Source organism: Thamnophis sirtalis, unplaced genomic scaffold (assembly GCF_051295495.1).
Source record: "Thamnophis sirtalis isolate CommonGarterSnake01/CBP01778 unplaced genomic scaffold, rThaSir2_p1.2 scaffold_3, whole genome shotgun sequence".
Taxonomy (NCBI): domain Eukaryota; kingdom Metazoa; phylum Chordata; class Lepidosauria; order Squamata; family Natricidae; genus Thamnophis; species Thamnophis sirtalis.
In genome coordinates, this window is record NW_028261383.1 from 86,883,636 (window position 1) to 86,907,941 (window position 24,306).

At 38.3% G+C, this 24,306-nt stretch overlaps 1 protein-coding gene across 3 annotated transcripts in view; it reads right to left on the minus strand.

Annotated features, from left to right (window-relative positions):
* Positions 1–21,868, minus strand: part of GRIA1 (glutamate ionotropic receptor AMPA type subunit 1) — a 242,069-nt gene extending 220,201 nt beyond the window's left edge. For 2 of the 3 annotated variants that reach the window (XM_014071071.2, XM_014071069.2), the window contains exons 1-2: positions 21,519–21,866; positions 19,469–19,606 (exon numbers count right to left, since the gene is read on the minus strand). In XM_014071071.2, coding sequence (XP_013926546.1) covers positions 19,469–19,606; positions 21,519–21,600 — 220 coding nt within the window. In that variant the 5' untranslated portion in view covers positions 21,601–21,866. Of the gene's footprint in view, positions 1–19,468; positions 19,607–21,518 lie in introns of all 3 variants that reach the window. The other variant, XM_014071070.2, reaches the window with a different exon arrangement.
* Positions 21,869–24,306: the final 2,438 nt, after the last annotated feature.

Consider the following 24,306-nt stretch of genomic DNA (forward strand, 5'->3'; position numbering starts at 1 on the left):
TTAAGATAAATTAAAAATAAAACATAGGTAAAATTGTAATTAGTTTAGCCAAGGCATAACCATTAATCTGGGTTCGGATATCATACTGTGCCCAATTAAATCTAGCCGAGTTCAACTCAACTGCTGTCCAGCTTAGATCAGTGTAATTTCAATGTGAAATCATACAGTCAGATGGCTGTTTAGTTCAACACTATACAGAATACCTTTTGAAAATCTCAAGATCCTTGCTCTATAAAATCCCTTTAACTACAAAGAGCAACGATTAATCCAAGGAATTTTCTATATGAACAAGTTCTACCACTAAATTATGCAGCATTGGGACCCAAGCCTGTGTAACTCAGAAGCTGTAGTACAGTTCAGCAATAAAGAAAGGATTAAAGTTGGTAGAAGAATGTAAATTGGTAACTCAGCCAGCCTGAAGACAGAGAGGCTGACAAATTTCATCCATGCGGAAATCACCAGATTACAGGTGGATGGAAGATGAAGATTTGAAGAACCAAGTGGAAGAAAAGTAGACGATTCACATGGGCTAGGTTGGAAAAAAGAATTAAGTACTAGGAAGAGAGTGAGAAAAACAGGCTAAATAAGACTTTTATACAGGAATCTGTTGCCACGAGCATTTTACAAAGGAAAAGGGAAAGTTTAAATATGTACAGTGCTTTGGAGATATACTTCACTTTATGGTTAAGGAGTCTGCTCAGACAGTTTTACAAAACAATGTTATCCCAGAGGGAAGCATCCTGTGGGATCCCAGCAAGTTGAAAAGTTTACCATACTTTATTTATTTTTGTACCTCTTCCTATATATGTAGAACTGCTGATTCAAATTTGAGGTTGGATATTTTCCTTATTGGATTACTGCCCCACTTTCTCTTTGAAGATTTGGCTGCAGGCTATGTTTAGTGAATCCCATCATTGCTAAGGGAGGGATCCTGCTTGAGAGATCTCTGAAGGAATCGGCTCCGAGACAGAAGAAACTCAGAACAGTTTATTTGTTATAAATAGAAGCCACACCTAGATGGTATTTTTACTGGAAAGAATGACTCAATGAATTTCTGCACAGAGTACAAAATTCTTAGAGTACAGAATATTTCTTACTAAAAGTATATTTATGTTAAGCACGTACAGCCCTTTGATATGCATACACAAGCACATAGACATCAGAATATTTTAGATAGACATCAGAACAAACATTTATATGTTTATGTATTAAGCATGCATGTTCCTGAAATTATTTATATTTATATATTTATATTAGGCATGCAGATCCCTTAGATCTTCATCAATTCACTTTTGGGCTAAATTCAACCATGGGTCAACCATTTACAGGTAGTGCTAGCAAAATGACTGCAGTTCAGATGGTGTTGAAAACGTAACTTTACGGCCAATCCTCATATTTATGACCTTTGCAAGGCTACAAAACAAAAGGAAGCTGAAGTAAGATCATAAGCACAGTTGCAGTTTCACTTAGCAATTGCTTTGCTTAATGACTGAATTGCCAGTCTTTAGCAATTGTGGTTGCTAAATGAGGATTATCTGTAGTGCTAAATTCAATCGTGGAACAATCATGGGATTAACAGCCTGGAGTAATTTTTTTCTCATTCTTTCAAGATCCTGATTGCAGTTTCACATCTATTGCTTCTTTTAAGGGGTTCATTAACAACATTAATCACTTTCTATACCTCAGATTTTTATCCTGAATTCCCAGCAGGCAAAACCTGCTTCTTATTTTCAGCTCATCCCAGCAAAATTGGAGCTTGTAGGTTGTTCTCATCACACTGTGATGTATATTGTTTACTTTCTATGGTGCATATAAGCACTTTGAAATATCTGTAATAATTAATATTATACTTACAGTGTAATACTAGGACAAATGATTTCATAGACTTTTTTATGCTGGATCAGAAAATGCCTAAGATTGATTTTATTCTATTGATTTCTAAACGGTGTATGTTTTGCAATACCATTTCTGTGTTGAAGGCATTTTATTATTTTTCTTTGTGTATATGTGCGTTTAGTAATGTTGTTACCTGCCCAGTGAGCTTCAATTGTTAGACAGATTCAGTGTATAAATGAATAATAACAAATGACAATTTAGTTTTCTGTTTGAACTATCATGGGAGAGTGTTTGCTTCAGTAACAAATAAATCTATACTAGTACAATATAGACTAAAGAATCAATGAAGTGTTCTATTCGTGAAATCTACTCTCTACAGAGGCAGCAGATGTTAAATAAGTGTTTCTCAACTTGGCAACTTTAAGATGCATCCATTTTCCACACCCATTTTCCACACCCAGCCTCACTTCCCCTTACTGCCTGGGAATTCTGGGAGTTAAAGTCTGCACATCTTAAAGATTGCCAAGATTGAGAAAAGCTACATTAGATGATTGGGATTTTTTTTTTTAAAAAAAAGAGGCTGAAATACCATATTTCATATATGCTGTATTGTGAATCATAGAGGAGATAGAGCTCTGTATATCACTCTTTCAGGTATCCTTATTTTGGCTTATTGAGAATACTTTGAGGAAAGTAACCATTATCTTTCATATTCACCAAACTCTCATTTGAATAATCTGTTACTGTTTTGGTGCAAGATTCCTAGGAAACCCATTTTGCTAATATTTCAAAAGAATCATTAAGAAAATAGGGGACGACTGAGACTAGATTAATTCATTAAAAACATTTGTATTTTTATCTGTATTTTCTTTATGCCAGTATTCTACATTTATGCTATGTATACTACAGACCTTGCACAATTTGTTTTAATATCCATTTCAAAGGGCTTCTTCCCTCTCCCTCTCCCTCCCTCCCTCCCTCCCTCCCTCTCTCTCTCTCTCTCTCTCTCTCTCTCTCTCTCTCTCTCTCTTAACCACAATGTAGAACACGGATTTACATCTACAGAGAATTGACCTACATCTGAATAGATACAATGATATATCCAGTCACCTAGAATTTAGCTTCCCTGGCATCTTGCAAAAAAAAAAAAAAAAAAAAAGAATAATTCTAGTATTTGTCCTTTTGCCAAAGTCAGAAGTTCCATTACATAAATGCTCAGGATAATGGATTTTCCTTAGGATTTATTATGTCATGTTCAAGCTGTGAATTTACTTATCTTCATCTCAGCCCTAGAATTAATGAGTGGCTAATCAAGTGTGACGGTAAGATAATACAGTATTACCCCAAACTACACCCTCATAGATATGGAAACATGTGCTAGAGTTAGCAAAAGAATCATGAGGTCAAAAATTCTACTTCCAACACGATGACAAGGCTTTTTACAAGTAAAAGTTGAACACCTCCATTTTCTCTGATAATTATAATTCACAATAATCATTTATCTGGAAGATTCGACTTTGCTGTTACACCCTACAAACTGATCTTACATTGGAGGGATTTCACTCAAATCCATGTAGGTACTAATGGTGTCACTTCCAGACCTACACACTTTCACCCTCTTAATAGTGTTCTCCTTTTCAAGGAGGAGCAAGTCATGTAGAGTATCTATGTACACGCCAGGTTGATGTGAATCAGGAATTGAAACCTTTGAGACTGAGAAATACCCAAGGCCATAGAAGACATAAGCATAGGAACAAAGCTAAAGAAAAAACTGGAAGAAAAGCTCAAAATTAAAACTGAAAGCTGCAAAACTATACCTTGCTTGCCTCCCGGGGTTGTGGATGCTGCATTGGTGAAGGTTTTAAAGAAAAGATTGGACAACCATTTATCCAGGATGTTATAAGGACACCTGCCTCAGGCAGGGGAAACTTCCAGGTCCCTTCTAGCCCTATGATTCTATTCTATGCTTAAACAGTGTTCAACTGACACAGAAAGCTTCCCTACACTGAGTGGAATACGTTTCCCTGAGAAAGGGTAAGGATGCTATCCTCCCCTATGATCAGCAGAGTTTTAAAATATGCTCAATAATGTTTATTAATTTATTATTGTCTTTATTAATTTATGTATTTCTAATATTTATTATACACAACTCATTTTTTTGCAATATTGCTCCTTTGTGTTGGCATGAAGAACGAACCTTTATTTAACAATAAAGCTTATTATTAAAATAGATTTTTATATAAAGATTGGTAAGTGGATAATTGTGCATAAACTATGCACCAATAAATTGTATCCCTTGGATATTGGAACACTGAAAAAAAAAAATCAAAACACAGGAAGAGTAATCCTAGACATTTTTTATCTTAAAATTTTGTTTATTTAAGTATAAGAACTGTTATAATGTCTCTTTGACTACATGGCATTGTGTTAATTATTGTTTGCTTAAAAGCTTATTTATAGCAATTAATGATTTATCTAAATATTTATATTATATAATCTGTTACATTATGTAAATATGTTAATAAATGGTTATTTGTCGTAATCCATTGATATATTTAGATGGAAAAGTGTGTAGCTGATAATCAATAAAGATACACTACATTCATAAACATAGACATATCAGACACATAAACACATAAAATGTACTCATAGGACATACATATAAATAACTTACAAAATTTTATAGACAGCTAGATATCTATGGTATTTTTTTCAACACACAAAGCATATCTCTACTTTTTTCTGTATTTTCATTTGTGACAATTGCTAGGATTATTTTTTAATGGATCTTCTGGCTTTCAGCAAATTATGCTCTGTTCAGCATTTACTGCAGTCTACCTTCAATGGTGCTGCCTGTGCTTGAAAGACTGAATTTTTTATAAATTTATGCAGTATCCTGAGGAGCTTATGATAAGCAAGCCAATCCGACATTATTTGTGCATATAGATATTTGTGATTATACATGGCTGAATCGTTTACCTTGTGTTGTTTTTATTAATACAGATCAATTGGATCTGGACAAAAAGTGATAGCTTTCACTTCTGTAATGAAATTATTTCCTTCATCATGATAGTTCTCAATTATTGATTGAATTTTTATATCCCCCTCCATATACACCACCACCACAAACCTCAGGTTTAGTCCTTATATGGTGCTTCTTTCTTTATAATAAAATATTCACACATACAAGTACCATTTAAATTGAAATTTGCTTGAGTAAATTGGAATCGTCCTGGGGGTAAGACCCACTGAACTCAATTGAACTACCTTCTGAATAGACAGGAGCATGATTAATTTATGAATCTGATATCTCAATGCTGAATTACAGCTAAGGGTTGGCAGAAATGGTTTGACATTGTGAATAGAAATTCCTACTCCTTGAAATATGGAGGATTTGTAATGCTTGCCATAATACAATTCTAACTCTGATTTAGATTGGAAGGTAATAGAATTAGGATGCATCCCACACCTCTTCCCTACTTTCCCCCCCATTTGTCAGTTTTTCTTGCACCTCTTGCTATAGTACCAGCCCAGTAGCAAGAAAGGTGTGACAACCATCACAAACACTTAAGAAAGGTAAAAAGAAGAGAGGGAGGGAGCTGGGAAGGAAGGTTGGTGATGATTCAAAGGCCCATTTGGCTGACTCATAAGGCAATATTCTTTAATACTGAATGACATCGTCAGGAACATGACAAGGTCATGTTTGGTCTTACAATACAACAGCTACTTCAAGAATTATTGGAACTTAACACTTTTGGATCATAACTCTGGTATTTACAAGACTCAGTCTTAAGCTTGAATGTCTATGGAGATTCTCAATCATGGTACATGACTGGTCATGGTTGTCACAAAGGTACTTTGTACAAGAGGCAACTGGATGTTCTGGTTTTTTTTAAAAAAATGTTTCGCTTCTCATCCAAGAAGCAGAGCTGAAGAAGCTTCTTGGATGAGAAGGAAAATGTCTTCAAAGAAAAACCAGAAAGTCCAATTGCCTCTTGGAAAAGCACCTTTGGGGTGACTTAAGATTGAATTCACAATTCTACACACCAAAACGTTTCCTTTCAGGACAATAATGTTTATAACACAATAAACCACTTACTACTACCATGGTTTAGAAGGCATTACTTTCCTCATCTTTATTCTTTCTGAAGTTGAATGGTCAGGTAGTCATTCTTTGCATTACAGACATTTTATTTGCTCAAATTGTGGTTAAATTTATTCATCCAATTATATAACCTAGAGTGTGCCATGGAACAACCATTCATAACTGGGACTGACTGAACTACTGCGTTATTGAGTTGAAGAATGCATCCCTAAGACTGAAAGTGAAAAGGTGAACCTCATTTAGCAATCGCATTCACATAAATGGGGAAACAATTTTAATTCTGTAAGTGGAAATTTAAGCAAAACCATTGCATCAGTATATAGGAAAGGGCCTTAATACAAAAAGGACAGCAAAGGGTTTCCCCAAACCCTTGTTCCTCTACAATGATTATGCTATATTTTGCTTTCCAGACATGTATTTCATTTAGGAACGGGAGGAATTGAGGGTTGATTAGCATCCAAAGTGCTTTTTTCTTGCTGTGCTCTCTTCCATTGGCCTTTTGGTGGGTTTTTTCCCCCTTTCTGATGCCCCCTTTGCTTTCCTTCCTACTTCCTCAGCAACTGGTTGCTAAGACATAAGACAAAATGATCTTGCAAGGACTCTGTTTCCTACCAAATTAAATTGAACTTCCAGTTCTTTCAAACTCCCTACGTGCGGTCAACTTTTAAAGATGATGGGTGGCTGAAGGATCACAGTTTTCCCAGCCATGTTCTAAACAGATTGCTGTTGGCAGATAACTTCTGAAACTTGGTTGATGGTTGATTCTCTACCAAAAGGGGAAAACAATCAAACTAACTTCTCTGGGTGTCCTACGATTCTATAAAAAAATAAATTTTGTTTGCTTTCTTTATTCTAAGCTTGATACATGATTACTCCATGGGCATGCCTATATGGTTTCTTGGCCACAATTCAGAACTGGATTGCCATGGCTTTTTTTTTTCTGAGAGGTGTTTACGTATTCAAGTCTAACTTGAGTTATAGGATTTCCTGTAATCCCATCCAGTGAAATCCCTGCTTAATTTTTCAGGTCCAGGTTAGGTCAGTAATGTGCTGCCACCTGCTGAGGCTACACAAAACCTATAAGGGTATAACATAAATGACCCAATCTCTAATAACCTGCCTCTTTACAAAGTTTGATATCCTTTTCATTTTAGCAGGTCTTACCCAGAAAAGATAATGAAAGACCAAAAGACTCAGAGCATACCAAAAATCAGTTTAACTCCATTTCTGTGCAATGTGCTCAAATCCTGGAAAACATTCCGTTATTCCTTATATGTGTCTCTATTACAATGCCAAGCTTCAATTATTAACTGGACTGTCACCATACATTTAAGGATCTCTGGCTCTGGCCGTATATAATTTTAGCATGTCCGGTTTGAGACACGTTTCCTATTTATTCAGTCACCCAAAAGGAGGAATAAAAAACACAGTCCAGATAATCTGTATGTAGAATGCTTCCTCACTTTTCCCCTGACCACCATTTCTGCCAAGAAATCAATCTTTATTTGGCTTAATTAGATTTATACCCCAGTTCCTTTTTCTCCTGCAACCAATCTGGGTTATGGGGAACAGAACTGTTTTCAATGAGTCAGGATAAAATGCATACTGGGAAAAATTAGGAAGCAAAAAATACCTTGCGTTTGAAGACGATTGTCAGTAATATTTTAAAGGGCAGGATGGAGAGAATTGAAGCAACAGAGTCAGCGCCAGAAGGAATGACTGCTGTTCCAAGCAAACAAAGGGAGATTGCAGTGGAGCACAAGGCTTTGTTTCTCCTTTTAACTGGGTGGTGCTTAGAAGATGCTAGAACACTATCATGAAAAACCATTCCAACTCTCATTTAACCTCCTCAGGCAATCTGATTCTTCAAGGTCCTCTTTTTTCTGTCCTTAGAAGCATCTTGAGATGGCTACAGCTGTACCCAGATCCTAGTGTCAGAACAAAGCGCTAATGGGATAATTTGGGATCAAACTATTTTGAGAAATAGAGAAGGCAGAGGAGAAAGTGTCATATTCAAACAGAAGGTCAGTTTTTTCTTTTACAGCATGGGGAGTCTTATAGTTAATATGAGATCTTATATGAGACATGAGTTCTCACAGGCAGGCATTTCTAGCCTCACTTTAATTATTTGAACACAACATACACCTTGGAGCTCTGCAGAGCTTTGTTAATATTTTGATCAAAGCAAACCAGAGCCCCACTTCTCTTCAACAAAGTGCAGCACACTTGGCCCTTGGTTTTCTTCATCTACACCTGGAGCGTCAAACTTGCATCTTCATGTCATCATCACGTGATGTATTGCAACTTTTCCCCCTTTGCTAAAACAGGGATGGGTGTGGCCAGCACGTGATGCATCCAGCCCATGGGCCACGAGTTTGACACTCCTAATCTACACTATCAGTCGAGTGGAACATCTGAATGTTCCACCTCCACTGTTCTTCAGAGAGTAATGTGACTTTGCTAAGTAGCTTGCCATGCTAAGGCAGATGCGTACAGTTGCAAAGAAAAAAAAATCTGGTTGTTGATGATACACATATACTGTAGCTGCCACGGAATGTTAATTTTAGTGATATGTGTAAGATTTTTTTTTTTGCATCAATCCCTACTTTTCCATGGCAAGGCCTATTTGTTATAAAACCTTAGTAAGACCACACCTGAAATACTGCATCCCATTTTGGTCACCACATTACAAAAAAGATGTTGAGACTTTAGAAGAAGTGTAGTGAAGAGCAAATAAGATGATTGAAAGCCTAGAGACTAAAACACATGAACGGTTGCGGGAACTGGGCATGGCTAGTTTAGCGAAGAGAAAAACCAAGGGGGAGATGATAGCAGTGTTCCAATATTTGAGGCCCTGCCACAGAGAGAGGAGGGTCAAACTATTGTCCAAAGCCCCTGAAGTCTGGACAAGGAATAATGGATAGAAACTGACTAAGGAGAGATTCAACCTAGAAATAAGGGGGAACTTTCTGACAGTGAGAACAGTTAACCAGTGGAACAGCTTGCCTTCAGAGGTTGTAGGTGCTTCGTCACTGAAGGCTTTCAAGAAGAGACTGGACCAGCCACTTATCTCTCCTGCTTAGCAAGGGGTTGGTTGGACTAGAACACCTCCAACGTCCCTTCCAGATCTACTACAATGTTTCTGATTGAAACATTGATTGTTCAGAAACCAGATCTGAAAGCAAAACCTCCCAAACTGCGCAGTGTCTTTTTTTTTTCTCCTAAGAAAATGCACCTCCTGGCTGGATGTTTGGAAGGAAAGAACAGAGCCTTCTTCCAAGGCAGATGGTAGAGCTTTCACACAGGATGTGGCACTTGTAGTACTCACTCGATTTAGAACCTAACAGAAAGTCCTTCTGCGGCTCACAGCACTGTCTAAAAACAGCTTTGTAAAAGTTTGAAAAGTAAGAAGTCTCATTCAATTGGCGCTCGATACATCCATGTACTTTTCTTGGCAGCAAGACAGGGGATTTGTTATTACTTTCTTCTACCGTGTTTTTCAACTTCTCAGGCTAGCTTACAGCCCTGGCCTCCCACTCAAGTTCTTTCCTGTCCCAAACCTGCCTCTTTCAAGCCTAGTAACCTCTGGTCAGTGCTGCCATTTGCAACTCTGCTGTTATTGCAGCAATAAAATTATTATATAAATTGAGACATTAATACTGTAAACCCAAATAAACAGGTCCTCATCATACGGTTGCATTAGCAGTTGTATTTCCGCACTGTTAAAGATAGCCTTTGGGTGAACAGTCATTGTTCTGATTACATTACTTTCTGTGCTGCTTAGGTAACTGCGGCTGAAATCATGCACACTCCAAGCATCTCACATTCAATGGCTTTTAACAGCCTAACGGTTTGCAACAATCCAACATTTAGAACATGCATCTTAGTTGCTTTTATGGCACTCCTGGGATAAACAAACAGAACACACAAAATTTGCATAGTATCGTACGACTGAACTCAGGGAAGTTTAATTACAAAACTGCATTTTAATTGATTACCTGTGGAATAGATGACAACAGTGCCATTCGGAGAAATAGCGACCAATATACACTTTATCAACAGAGTTTTTTTCATCCGACACATAATAATTATTTAATTGCAATACGTTTAGAACTGCAATTGAAAATATTAATATGCATGCCGATTACTTCTTGCAGCTACATGACAGCTTTGGAGCCCAAGCAAGGGTCTGATGTATTCTACAGAAAAAGATCTCAGCCTAGTACCAAACTTAACCATTTCTCCTCTTTCTTTTCCTCCTTTCCAAATCCTTCTACTACCACTTTTATTATTATTTATAGTAAAATCCCACAGAATGCCATGTCTGAAGTTACAATCACCAACAAAGCAAGGAACTAAGCCAGTCTAGAACATAACATAAATAAAGCTCAACCATTCAGCAGCTTCCCCACCCCAACAATACTTCCCCACCCCAAATCAAATAATACAATACAATACAATAGCAGAGTTGGAAGGGAACTTGGAAGTCTTCTAGTCCAACCCCCTGCCTAGGCAGGAAACTGTATACCATTTCAGACAAATGGCTATCCAACATCTTCTTAAAGACTTCCAGTGTTGGGGCATTCACAACTTCTGGAGGCAAGCTGTTCCACTGATTAATTGTTCTAACTGTCAGGGAATTACTCCTCAGTTCTAAGTTGCTTCTCTCCTTGATTAGTTTCCACCCATTGCTTCTTGTTCTACCCTCAATTGCCTTGGAGAATAGTTTGACTCCCTCTTCTTTGTGGAAACCCCTGAGATATTGGAACACTGCTATCATGTCTCCCCTAGTCCTTCTTTTCACTGAACTAGACATACCCAGTTCCTGCAACCGTTCTTCATATGTTTTAGCCTCCAGTCCCCTAATCATCTTTGTTGCTCTTCTCTGCACTCTTTCTAGAGTCTCCACATCTTTTCTACATCGTGGCAACCAAAACTGAATGCAGTATTCCAAGTGTAGCCTTACAAGGCATTATAAAGTAGTATTAACACTTCACATGATCTTGATTCTATCCCACTATTTATGTAGCCTAGAACTGTGTTCGCTTTTTTGGCAGCTGCTGCACACTGCTGGCTCATATTTAAATGGTTGTCCACTAGGACTCCAAGATCCCTCTCACAGTTACTACTATTGACCAAGGTACCACCCATACTGTACCTGTGCATTTCGTTTTTCTTGCCTAAATGTAGAACCTTACTCTTTTCACCATTGAATTTCATTTTATTAGATAGTGCCCAATGTTCAAGTTTGTCAAGATCCTTCTGTATCTTTAGCCTATCTTCTGGAGTGTTGGCTATTCCTGCCAGCTTGGTGTCATCTGCAAATTTGATGAGTTCCCCATTTATTTCCTCATCCAAATCATTGATGAAGATGTTGAAGAGTACCGAGCCTAAAACAGAGCCTTGGGGTACTCCACTGCATACTTCCCTCCATGTAGATGCAGTTCCATTGAGGACTACACGTTGAGTGCAGTTGGTCAGCCAGTTACAAAACCATCTGTGGTGATTCTGTCCAACCTACATTCTTCTACTTTATCTAGTAGTAGGTTAAGGTCTACCTTATCAAATGCCTTACTGAAGTCCAAATAAACTATATCGACGGCATTCCTCTGGTCCACTAATTTTGTCACTTTGTCAAAGAATCCAATAAGATTAGTCTGGCATGATCTGTTTTTGACAAACCCATGTTGGCTTTTGGTTATTACTTTGTTTACTTCTAGGTGTTCGCTAATTTGTTGCTTGATTATCTTTTCCAGAATCTTTCCTGGTATTGAGGTCAGGCTGATAGGTCTGTAGTTTCCTGGATCTATTTATTTTCCATTTTTGAAGATGGGAACCACATCAGTTGTTTTCCAGTCCTCTGGCAATTCCCTGATGCTCCAGGATCTCTGAAAGATATAGTTCAGTGGTTCTGAGATCTCATCTGCCAGTTCCTTCAGAACCCTGGGGTGTAATCCGTCCAGTCCTGGTGATTTGAACTCATCTAGGGTAGACAGGTGTTCACTTACCATTTTCTTCCCTATTCCAACTTGTGTTCCTAATCTGATTTTTGTGGTGCTGTTTTTGATAGGTTGGACTGTTTTATCCCTTTGTGTAAAGACAGATGCAAAAAATGAGTTTAAAAGTTCTGCTTTCTCCCTGTTGCTTGTCACCTTCTTGCCACTTTCTCCTAGCAATAGACCAATTGTTTCCTTAACCTTTTTCTTGTTTTTAACATGTTGGAAGAAGCTTTTTTTTGTTATTTTTTACTTTTGTGGCAAGCCTTTCTTCATTGTGAGCTTTAGCTTTCCTTACTTCATCTTTAGAGGCTTGGGATATTTGCTGATATTCTGCCTTAGTTATGTCCCCCCTTTTCCACTTTTTATACTTACCTTTTTTGTCTTTCAATTTGTCAAAGAGTTCTTTATGCAGCCATGCTGGTTTCTTTTGGGAGCTATTATTTTTTCTTTGTCATTGGTATTGTGCTAGACTGAGCTTTTATAATCTCATATTTCAAAATTTCCCAAGCTTCTTGAGTTTTTTTCTTCTTGAGGATTCTCATCCATGGAATTCTTCCCAAGCTATCTCTAAATTTATTGAAATTAGCTGTCTTATAATCCAAGACTCTAGTTTGACTTTGTTCTAGTACTTGTGTTTGCATAATGTTGAATTCCAATATTGCATGGTCACTTGCCCCCAGGGTTCCTGTGGCTTCAACACCTTCTACCATTTCCTCTCTGTTAGTGAGAATTAAGTCCAATATGGCCGATTCCCTTGATCCCTTCTCTACTTTCTCTCTAATGTTGTAGTAAATGTTGGTAATTAGCATACAAGTGACCAAAAACAAGTTTGGATCTATAAGTCAATTTCTAGATGGTTTTCAATAGATCTGATCTAACAATAGTTTAAAAGCTAGCATACCCTACCTTAGCTTGCTCGGGAAAAAATAATGAAAAGAAAATCAGACTGTATTATTGTTGTGAGAACTGAATTGCATTCTTGGTTCTGATACTCATCACAAATTCCTGGGTTAAAGCATGTATTTAGAAATAGCTTGTACCTTAATTCTCAATATATATCCATTTACCTAAATCTGTCTGGTTCACAGATTTCTATGGCTGTAGATTTATTTGTAAGTAAATGCTAAAAATTGAAATCACTCCATCTTTGCCTTAATAATTGTTACCCAGTATGGTAACTGCAGTGAGGATATTATAAGCACAAAGGTGGAAGACTACAGAAAAATCATTAATGGAGAAACGGATTTTGAAGATGTCTGAGCCTACAGAAATCACTAAATTGAGTTATTTGATTAAAGAGAGAACTACAACTACTTTTATAAAAGTCTAGAAATCCTTTGTAACTGTTTGCTGAAAATGGATAAACATGAATAATTGATTTCAGAATGTATTGATTAAAAAGTTTTATAGGAATAAGGAAACTGATATTCACCATGGGAGAGTGAAGATGGTAATTGTTATGTTTATAACTGCTGCAAAGAAGATCACAAGTTGTTGCTTCAGATTTTTTAAATTTTTCTGGCTTTTTTGTGATTCTTCACTTTTAATATTACCTTTTTATGATCTTTTTCTATTTTTTATGTTTGTGTGTTTTTTTTTAATTCTTTGTGAAATATTTTAATAAAACAAATTCGTTAAAAAACTTAAAAAGTAAAAACAAAAAAGATTCTAGCCATCATCCTCTAATTGTTAATTAATTCTCAGGTTCATAGATTGGTCAAAACGAAAGGAAAACCTGACTATTGAGTCTTCTAGTACGAAATATCAGGAATGCCTTTGAAAGGAAAGAAATATCTGTCACTTGTAACGAAGGTAGAGAGACATCTTTCTGCACCTCCGAAAGTTTGCAACTGAATTACAGAATTGATTATTGTATAAGTTTTAACCAAACTCTGATTTATTATTTCTTGCATTTCAGGCCAAGCATTCCAGCAAACATTTTCAGTGAGAAAAGGAAGCAACTAAAGAGTCCAAAATATTACCATTATGTGTCTTATAGTGCTCCAATTACAGACCCCATCAAACCCTGCTTCAGCATAATTGCTTGATCATAAAATTGAGTTAATTATTTCTTGCAAGAGCAATATTATTGTGATGACAATCAAACTCAGCTATCAGGTGAAATCAGTAGATACTAGGTCCTTCAGGATGTCAAGGGGAGCTTCATGAATGAATGTATAATGAACACGCTCCTGCTGAATCTGCCACTTGCCATTTTGTTTTAAAACAATAATCTATTTCTTTAGCTTTCATCTCCTCAAAAATTGATGATTCAAATCAATAGTCTATTATGCTCTGAAATACAGAAAATTCAGACAGTTATACTATTACTTCTTGTTTTAGAGTCTCTACAAAAGTTTCTCCAAGTAGCTCTATCTTAATTTTTTCTCCCTTTACTTCCAAAAAACATTGGCAAACTGCCGTATGTTGCTGAATAAATAATTAACTAACTGATAAAAGAAACTGTTCAGGGAACAATAACAGAAATGGCTTTTTTCACATGCTTTTATAATCTCCTAGAACACCTGCAGTTATAGGACATCACAAATGGTCAGAATTTTATAAGCATATTTCTGAGAAATGATTGCAGCTTCTCTGAAGAATTCAGTATACAAAGAGTATTGAACTCTAAATTGCACACAAAGAACTTGGGAGTACTTTTCATTCATTGCTACAGTAATCTACAGTAATGACATTGAACCTTGTATCTTGTGAGAAGATCTAAACTCACAAATGTATGTTTGATACTCTCCATCGTTGGGATTGTTCCATAGTAAGAAAGCTTATGTTTAATTAATCACCCTATTACTATTACTACTTCTATTGCAACTATTCTGATTTGAAAAGTGAAATTCTTTGGGCCAACTAGAGAGATCCTAAAATATTAAAAAGCATGAAAATGCTATGTAATGAAGGCACAAAATATTAAACGTTGTTACATAGTATTGTGAACGAACCATACTGTGAAATACTGCATTGCATGAAATTTACAGGACAAGTTCATACGCAGGACGGCATCCATACAACACAACATCCTGGTCAATGCAGAAACTTGCACCAATGTTGCTAGCAAACCCATGCTTCCCAATGGAAATTCTAACAAAAAGCTGCAGTGGACCACTGCCATTATGAATCCCAATTTATACTTTATCATTTCTCTTCTTTCTCATTGTTCATTAAGAGCCAGCAAATCAGCCGACCAGTGTCACTGTCAGGCCTTCTTGGACTGCTTGGAGAAAATACCCAGTTGAGTTTTTCCCCCCATAAATGCTTGTTCCAACAAGGCCGCTGATAGCTCTTGGGCATAGATCCAGCTGGTTAAGTTTGATAATCAATGAGACAACATTACCAGAGTGAATGGCTAGATCCCATACCTAATGTGTAGCTTATAGATACAAAATTAATGGTTGATACTCTTGCTACTTGCAAGCTAGTCAAACATTTTTGCTCAGTCCCATTTTTCATCTAAGATGCTTTTCCCATGGTACATTTCATTTATCATTTGGCACAGTGGCCTTCTGTTATGACTGCCATATCTTGTTTGCTTAGGCATCTCCTATGTAAAGACTAGCAAACTCTGCAATGTAATTTCCCATGACGAGTTCCTAATATTTCTCGACTTAAAAACAAACAAACATGGTACTCTCTCTCTCTCTCATCTATTTTCCCGTCAAATAAATCTTACCGTAACTTGGTTGTCTTCATTCTGGTGCATACTATACTGCTGGAAGTTATATTTTTGTGGGATAAATATGTAATATCTGAAAACACTAGCTATTTCAGCCACAGAATAGCATATGACTTGTAATCATTTTCTTTCAATATAAAAGAGAGATAAATGTCTGCAATCAATTATAATGGATGCCAGGCTCATTTACTATGAAGCAGTAGTCTATGTTATTGCATAAATAGCTACGATTTATACGCACTTACTGTTATTGCTTTATTTCGCTAACAATGGTGGCATGGCAACTGTGCAATAATCTATCACTATTTCTGGTTCTGCCTACACACAATTGTTTTGCTGTGTGTCATTCCCAATTCTGTTTGCTGTTACTGGGTAACCAAAGTTTGTTTGTTAGTTTACACATAGACACATACACGCACACAGTTTTACCAACGATGGTGAAAATTCAGCTGAATTTAATTGAAATATACCAAAATCTATCAACTTCTTTACATTCTAAATACAGGGGAAAGATATGGCTGGAAGATTTTTCCATCTAGCACAAAGTATTCAGTGCCAAGCTGTTAAGAACCTTGATTTGTGTGTTTGTGATGCTGACACTTTTTTCTCTTGATTTAAATGATTTCTCATCATTTAAAACTGCTGATAAGAAATACCTAACATTATCCTCTCCAGTTTGGAATTAGTTATGTTTATTGTATTAAGTGGTACAGATCAAGTTTAAATTAAGAGTGGTTGTTTTTATCAAAATAATTGATAATACACCATTTTTAAAGCAAAACGGATTGAAAGAACTTGCGATGCAAAAAGTCTCAACATGTGAATGTAGCACATTGCAGATTAATCCACTGCTATAAGTATGCAGGTTTTTTTTTAACTTTAATATTCCATTCAAAATAACTACATGTAGGCATAATTCAAATCCTTTCATAAGGCAAACTATAACTTAGCTTCATTCCACTTTGGAAAGACTAGAAAGCTCTTTTTATTTTTGATTGTAGGTTATCGTGAGAACTTTACATTCTCGGGTTCTTATTTACAGCTTTCTGTGCTTTAGCTGTTAACATCATGAAAGGATTCATGATTTGTGCAAGAACAAATCTTTGCATAAGATTGCAAAGCGTAATTCCTTTCAAAGGTTGTCCTCCAAAATGGGTGATCTGAAGTCCACAACCATAGGTCTACGAAGGACTTTTTGGAAGCCAGAATTGAATAGAATGCATAATCCTCTTATTCCAGCTGAACCTCTTCTGCAAATGCTCAAGTAAGGTTGTCCTCCACAACTATTCTAGACTCGTGAGCTTGGAAAATAATATATTTTGGATTTGCAGGAGAAAAGACAAGTGGATAAAGGTTAATAACTCTCTTCCCACACCACTATTGTGAGTGTCTTTTGCAAATGCTGGTAGGCCAGCCCCATACACAATCTTAATAATCCACAAATATAGAATCCCAGACTCATATTTGCCCTTAAACTCAATTCCATTTCAATTTTTGATAGAAGAATCAAACACTTTATGAATAGCTGAAACCAGCATTATACAATACCATACAATAGCAGAGTTGGAAGGAACCTTGGAGGTCTTCTAGTCCAACCCCCTGCCTAGGCAGATGCTTATAAAAACATCTGGAGATAAATAATGTCCACAAGAGCAACAACCCAAAAATAATAGTGACAGGAATACCAACAACTCTCGAATCAAGACACATGAAATATTTCCATAATGACAATGCTTGCTTTCACCTGACGCAGTCACATTCTGAAATGAAACATTTGTCCAAAAAATTAGAGTTTGTGTAAACACCTTCTAAAAGAATTACGAGATTCCCTATTGTTGTCAACGTTTATAGGAAATGAATCTATGTGAGTATCAGGTGGATGAAGACCTTGTCTGACATGGTTTTAAAGCTGAATTGGTAAAGCCCAACTGTAGTCTTCGTGTTTGCGAAAAGCAACAATTGTCGATAACCCACAGAGAGAAAAATGATGGAAGCTTTTAATTTAAGAGGGAAAAATGAGAATCAGTGCAATGAGGTGGTGCAGCCTAACTTTCATGGGTCATCTAGGACAAAGTGTTCTACATAAAACTGAGCTCTAATATAAAGCTAGTTAGAGTTATTGTTCCCTTAAGTTTTAGAGAGAAGAAAATGGTTTGCTTACAGTTTACCATTGGGACACAATCTTAGTTCCCTATTGATATCTTAGCCACAATTAGGGACCTGAAACATTAAGAAAAATTTACTATAATGTATTTACTATAATATACAACACATCAATATTAATTGAATCCAGAAATTAAACAACTGAATAAATAGAAAGTGGTCTCATTTAACTCTGAGACACTTGTCTAATAATATATACAAATGCATTGGTATTTAACTGCTTCAATCTTTTACCAGCTATTCCATCAATATTGTCCCATTAAAATACATCTAGTTTCCATGGTATTCATTTGACCTCCATTGTATGATAAATCACTTTCTTAATTTTCTTTATCCATTAAGCTAATGTGTTAAAGCAGTGTCTATCCAAGGTCAACAGTTCTGGTTCACTTCTCACCTTCACATCACAGTCTTTTTTTTCTATTTTACGCTCTATTTTAACTCGGATCTAAATCCACCACTTGAAAATAACTGTAATAACCACACACAAGAAGTTGCAAATACATTTCTTTCTTCTGCATAAGCAAACATTGTTCCTTATTAACAAAAGACTCATGCAAAGAAATCTATAACCACTGAAAAATGGGAGGCTGGGGATTATTAATTCAACAGTCTAAGCATCATACAAAAAAGCCAAGGACATTTGATTTCTAGACCTTTGAAAGGATCAACAGGTAAGTTCCAAAAGAAGATGAAAATGACATCTTCAGTTAAAATTTGAGTCTCTGATTCATGCAGCACAGAACAGAGAAATAATTCAGAGAATCCTTATAGTATCATATCAATTCTTTTTTTTCTGAGCAGAAAAATATTATTACATTATTTAATAAATTAGATTTTTATCCAACTTTTAACTCAACTCAAGGTGGTAAACATACCACAATCTGACAGCCTTTAAACCCAAGTAGTAGAGATTTTAGATTGCCTTGACTGATAGTCACCTTTGCAACATATAACAGTCAGTAAAGTGTAGTGGTTAAAGTGCTGGCCTAGAAATCAGACTATGAGTTCTCGTTCAGCCTTAGGCAAGTGGATAACTTTGGGCCAGTCCCTCTTGTTGTGGGGGAAATAGGAGGAGGAAGTAGTGTTACTGTATATATGTTCACCACCTTCAGTTATTTAGAAAGTAACAAAGGTGGGATAAAAACATCTAATAAATAAATAAAATCTAAATAACACTGATTTCCATTTTTCTGATACAGTAATAAAATATTTCCTATAGTGATTTAAAAAAAAAGCTTTAATAGTCCATTTTAAGTCTCAGAAATATTTAAACTGCTGAAGATCAAAGTATGTCTGCTTCAGTCCAGACCTATAATCAAACTTTCATTGTTGAAAGAGTGCTTTTATGTTCTTAGGTGACTGTTGGGTATTTTTAAAATATTGTATACCTATAAATAATACTTACATAATTTCACATCTTGTCATTTTCACACATTTAGACAATTACAAACCAATAGCCATAAATTACATTGTAAGGGAGAACGGATGAAAACCAGTTGTAAGAATAAAAGAGAATAATTTTTGAAATAATTTTTAGAAAGGGGAGGAAAACAAGGACCTATTGTTAAAAAAAAATCCTTGCTAGGAGGTTTCAATTTAAAGATAAGCAGACAGGTAGGTGCGAAAGCAGTCAAGAGAGAGCAAAAGGTTGGCCAATAGCTAGCCTTTACTTACAGGTGTAGGTCATTTCAAAACTGTCACTAATATTCACAATATCAATCTGTGGAGCCAGCTTGGGGGGCTCTGTGAACTGAGATAATGCAAACATAAAGGCTGCATGTTCCTGGGATTGTTGAGTAGGAAATAATCCCCCTAAGGTAAAAAGAAGGGAAAAATATATAATAAAAAATAGACATTAAGTCAGAACTCGAACTTTAGGTAACAAAAGTATTCTACAACAGCAGCAATTACACTTAATGGGTATCAAAAGACAGTGGCCAACATTTCTCCAAACACTTTGGCAGAAAGGAAGCCATGTTAGTCTAAAGAACAGACAAACAATAAATAAAAACCATAGAATGGAGTCCCCCAAACCATTGGGAAGAGGGGTTTTAATTAGGCATAACCAATCTACTTGTCATCAATTTCAAAAGGTCCTTTTAAAAATGTTATTAAGTCCATAGCCAGCCTCAAGGGGTCTTGAAGATGAACGGTAGAATTTTGGCAGGAGCTTTTGGTACAATATTCCATTTCAGTCGATTATTACATAACCCCGAAGATACCAGATCTCCCAATTAGGTTTATAAACGAAGATCGAAGCTGCATAAAACCGGGACTTAGCAACACTCTAAACGTTGAAACTAAGCCTTTTTGCAGCAACGAGTGGCCAACTCCCTCCCCCCTCACCCAAGCGTGGATTTGCCCACGCTGAGCAGATGTTTCTTCAACAGGTTGTTGCTAAACTAAAAGAATAAACAAAGGATATATCTTGCCATCATTCCAGCAACTCCTGTTTTTGGACAGGAGAAGAGAATGGCCAAGTTTAAGAGAAGCCACAATCAAGCCATGTTCTCCAAGAGATGCCCTCTATAAGGGGATGTTACTTATCCTAAGGAAGTAACAAGAAGACCACCCAAGCCCTTGATCTCCCGAGGCCTGGTGTTCATTGAATCCCTGCTCATAGGAACAAGCGATTCGGGCTGTAAGCAATTATGAGGTGTCCCAATGGGTCCAAGCAATTATTCCATTAGCCCGAATGTTTCGGTTGGGGCAATTGGCTTCGGGAATGCACTGTTTTGTAATCTGTTGGACTCGAGTTTGTTAGATGGCCCAGCGTGAATGGCTGGTTCATATAAAAACCAAATGACCGAAAAAACGGCAACCGGTAGCGGGAACCGCAGGTGGAATTAAAGCTAAGAAGTCCGAAGCATCAAGTGTACCAAGTCCACCAGGGGCGGGGAAGAAGGAGGAGATACCAGAGAGGCTGCCTGGACAGGTTCAGCAGCGTGATAAGAAACCGGATTTGTGTGCGTCCGGCGAAATAAATAGATCAACCAGAAGCCCCACTTCGGCGTTGTTGCCAAGGAAGCCTGTTCATTTTTTAAGCTTCACCTTTTGTTTCCTAGCCAGACGCGGAAGCAACGTGGGGGGCACGATACCCCTCACCCCACTCCCACAGCCTGGGGAATGGAGGGAAAACTGCCATAAAAGCGATGGGGCAGGGCACGGGGCAGAGAAGCCAGCCAAGCGCCGGGTTTTGTCCGAGGGAGGGGACCGAGGGACGAGATCTCGAGTGGGCAGGCGAGGGAAAGCGACTGCAGGTCACCGCAACAGCTGCCTGGCGACAGCTTGCCCCGCTTTTGTTTAGCAGCCACAACAAAGAGCAACGCCAAACTCGACGTCCGTCGGCGGGTCGCCCTCTCTACGGACCCCGAAAACCCCCCGCATCTCCCCCGGAGCAGGGGAAGAGATTGCGAAGTGGTCTGCACCCGATTGTCGAAATGCCGAGTCCCACATGCAGGAGAGAATGAGGGGGAGAGAGAGAGCAAAAAGAGGGGGTGCTTTTAGAAGCACTTAGAAGGCAGGGACCCTTCCCCCCCCCGAAGTCCAGTATGGGGGTCTCCTCCTCATCCTCTGAACGCGGTTATACTCCACGCAGAGGCCCCTTCGCGAGCGAAGACGAGGGGTGGGTTGTATCTCGCTCTCCCTCCCATTCTCGTACACGCAGCAACATCGATTCTCCGCGGAAAGATGCCACCAAGATGCCATCGTTTTTCACACTCACCGATCTGGATGTTGCTGGGGAAATTGACCCCCAACGCTGCCCCTAGGAAACTGGTGCAGAAGAAGGCAAAAATGTGCTGCATATTCCCTTTTGCATTGGCGAGAGAGAAGCCCAGGTCCAAGCATAGATTTTTGGTATTTCCCTCCCCTTCTGGTTTCTTCCTTGCTTCCTTCCTTGCTTCCTTCCTTCTTTTTCTTCTCTCTTTCCCCCCCTCTCTTTGGTTCCCTCTTTACCCTCCTATATTGCTGTGCCACTCTTTCTCTGGGAATCGAATGTTTCAGTTGCTCCCTTAACACCAACTGACAGCAGGTTTAACTGAGCTCTGAGAGAGAGAAATCCTTTCTTCATCCACAGTCCCCTTCCCCCCTCCCTCCCTCCCTGCCTCCCTCCCGCAGAGGCATGCACACACAGCTACACTCTCTCTCACACACAGAATACTCTCTTTTCCACCAAGCTCCTTTCCCTCCCCTTGTTCTACCTCGCCAGCTGAGAAACCAGAGTCTCTCGTGCCTTTTTAAAAAAAGAATTGCAGTTGCTTCCTTAGAATCCCCCTTCAAGGGACAGTCTGGCAGTCAATACACCCTCCAGTGCAAAGTGGAGTCTTTGGAGAAACTGTAAGATTCCCCCTCACCCACCCACCTCCCACACGCTGCTGGCCCCTAAGCGGCCAACTCCACCTGCACTTCGCTCCAGATCAAGAGGGAGGAGGGCTATCACTTGGGGACTCCTAGTGTTACCCACAAAAGGCCCACTTGATTAAGACAAGGTGTGCGACAGGCACAAATTGTTCTGAGAGGAATGAGGGGGTGGTGGGAGATTCATTGTTCAAAGAAGTCAGAAAGAGATGCTGAAGGAGCAAATGCAACCCTGTCCTTTCCTTTCCCATTCTGATTGACTTTGGTCTCTTCTTCTACCCCAATTTTTCCCTCTTTTTCCACATTTGGAGGTGTCGACCCTTTCTTTATCATTGTTTGGGACATGGTGAGGAAAAAGACGTCTAGGCTCCCAGCTGATGGGAACACAAAGGCTACATACGGGGATAAGCCAGCTAGCCTGAGGAATGAGGCAGGTGTGTGGGAGAGAGGGAAGGAAGAAGGAAGGTGTTGGTGCTATGGATGGGGAGGAGGTGAGAGTTATTCTTCTAGGATTGGCTCAAAGGTACAGACTGCATTACATATGAAAGCTTCCCCCGTACCTCCCTTTCTCTCCCCCGCCCTCCATATTTTCTGGGATTCTGATTTCAGGCATAGGCATTTATTCTGTAAAATGCAAATTTGCTCTGAAGGAGAAGGGCACAGTTCAATTGCAGTCATTTATTACTAGTCTAGTGTATTACGGGAGCTCCCAGAAAGGGGTAAGGTCTCTTTCCAGCACCCTTTCTAGGAGATGACCGAGTGTAGTAGCTCAGTTGCCCATTCCTTTGATGGATGCCCCTCTTTCCATCGTGCTTTTGGACTTTGCGTTGACTGATTTTGTAAAATCACACCACCTTTAATTGCTTCTAATTACAGTTTAAGAAGATCAGAAGAAACGGGGTGCCTTCATTTTGTTCATGGTGTCAAGCACAACTAGGCTAGAGTTTTGCCAGGGAAATCACCTGTTCCCTATCATCCTAATGACTGCTTTTCATCTGAGATAATAAAATGGGGACCACATTGGCCTCCAAAAGAAGGAGAAGTGAGCTGAGGTGATGATACTCTTTGTTTGCACCCTTTCTGCCCCCTACCCCCTTTTTGGAGAATAATCTTCCAAGAGAGATGAAAGCTGCTGTTTTTTTTCAGAAGCTGGTTACAATGGAGTTCTTCTTAAGCAGCTTTAATTAATTAAATTAGATTAATATATAATGAATTAAGTAACACTGTGCCATCAAATCACTCGTTCTTATTGGGGGCATTTTAATTTGAAATTAAAGATCATGTTTTTTATGGCTTTTTGTTTTTACAGTTATGCTATGGCTGGGGTTATATGTGTAAACCACTGTTTCTCTATTTCAGCAACTTTTAAGACATGTGGACTTCAGCTCCCCACCATGCTGCCTGAGGAATTCTGGGAGCTGAAATCCACACATCTTAAAATTGCTGAAGTTGAGAGATACTGGTGTAAACCACTGAGTTTTGTCATTCTTAAAAAAATAATAACAACTAGTAAATGTATGTATAAGCAGGGTTATGAAATTTCCAGCCTCTTTGACAATAATATTTCATGGCAATACGGCCATTATTAGATAGACCTTGTACCAGTGGTGGGTTTCAAAAATTTTTAGAACCTCTTCTGTAGGTATGGCCTGCTTTGTGGGCGTGGCTTGTCGGCCATGTGACTGGGTGGGAGTGGCTTGCTGGCCATTTGACCGGGTGGGAGTGGCTTGCCAGCCATGTGACTGGGTGGGCATGGCCAACTGTAAACTATGGTGAAACTCACTTAACAACACTCTTGCCTAGCAACCAAAATGTTGGCTCAGAAACTCTGGAATTTGAAGCACGCAAGTCTTAAAGCTGTCAAGTTACAAGACCCTTGCACCCCTAACCCTTTAGAAAAAAAAAACCCAGGGGTGTTCAAACTTGACAGCTTTAAGACTTGTGGACTTTAACTCCCAGAATTCCTCCTCTCGCTCTTCATCTTGATGATGTCCGGATGGGTGGGGGGAGGGAGCTGGAACTGGTTCTAAACGGCACTGTAGATTTGCGGAACCTCTTCTATAGAAGAGGTTAGAACTGGCAGGAACCCACCCCTGCCTTGTACCCTTGTAAAACAGGGAGCCAGAATATGTTATGATGAGAAATGCTTCCTT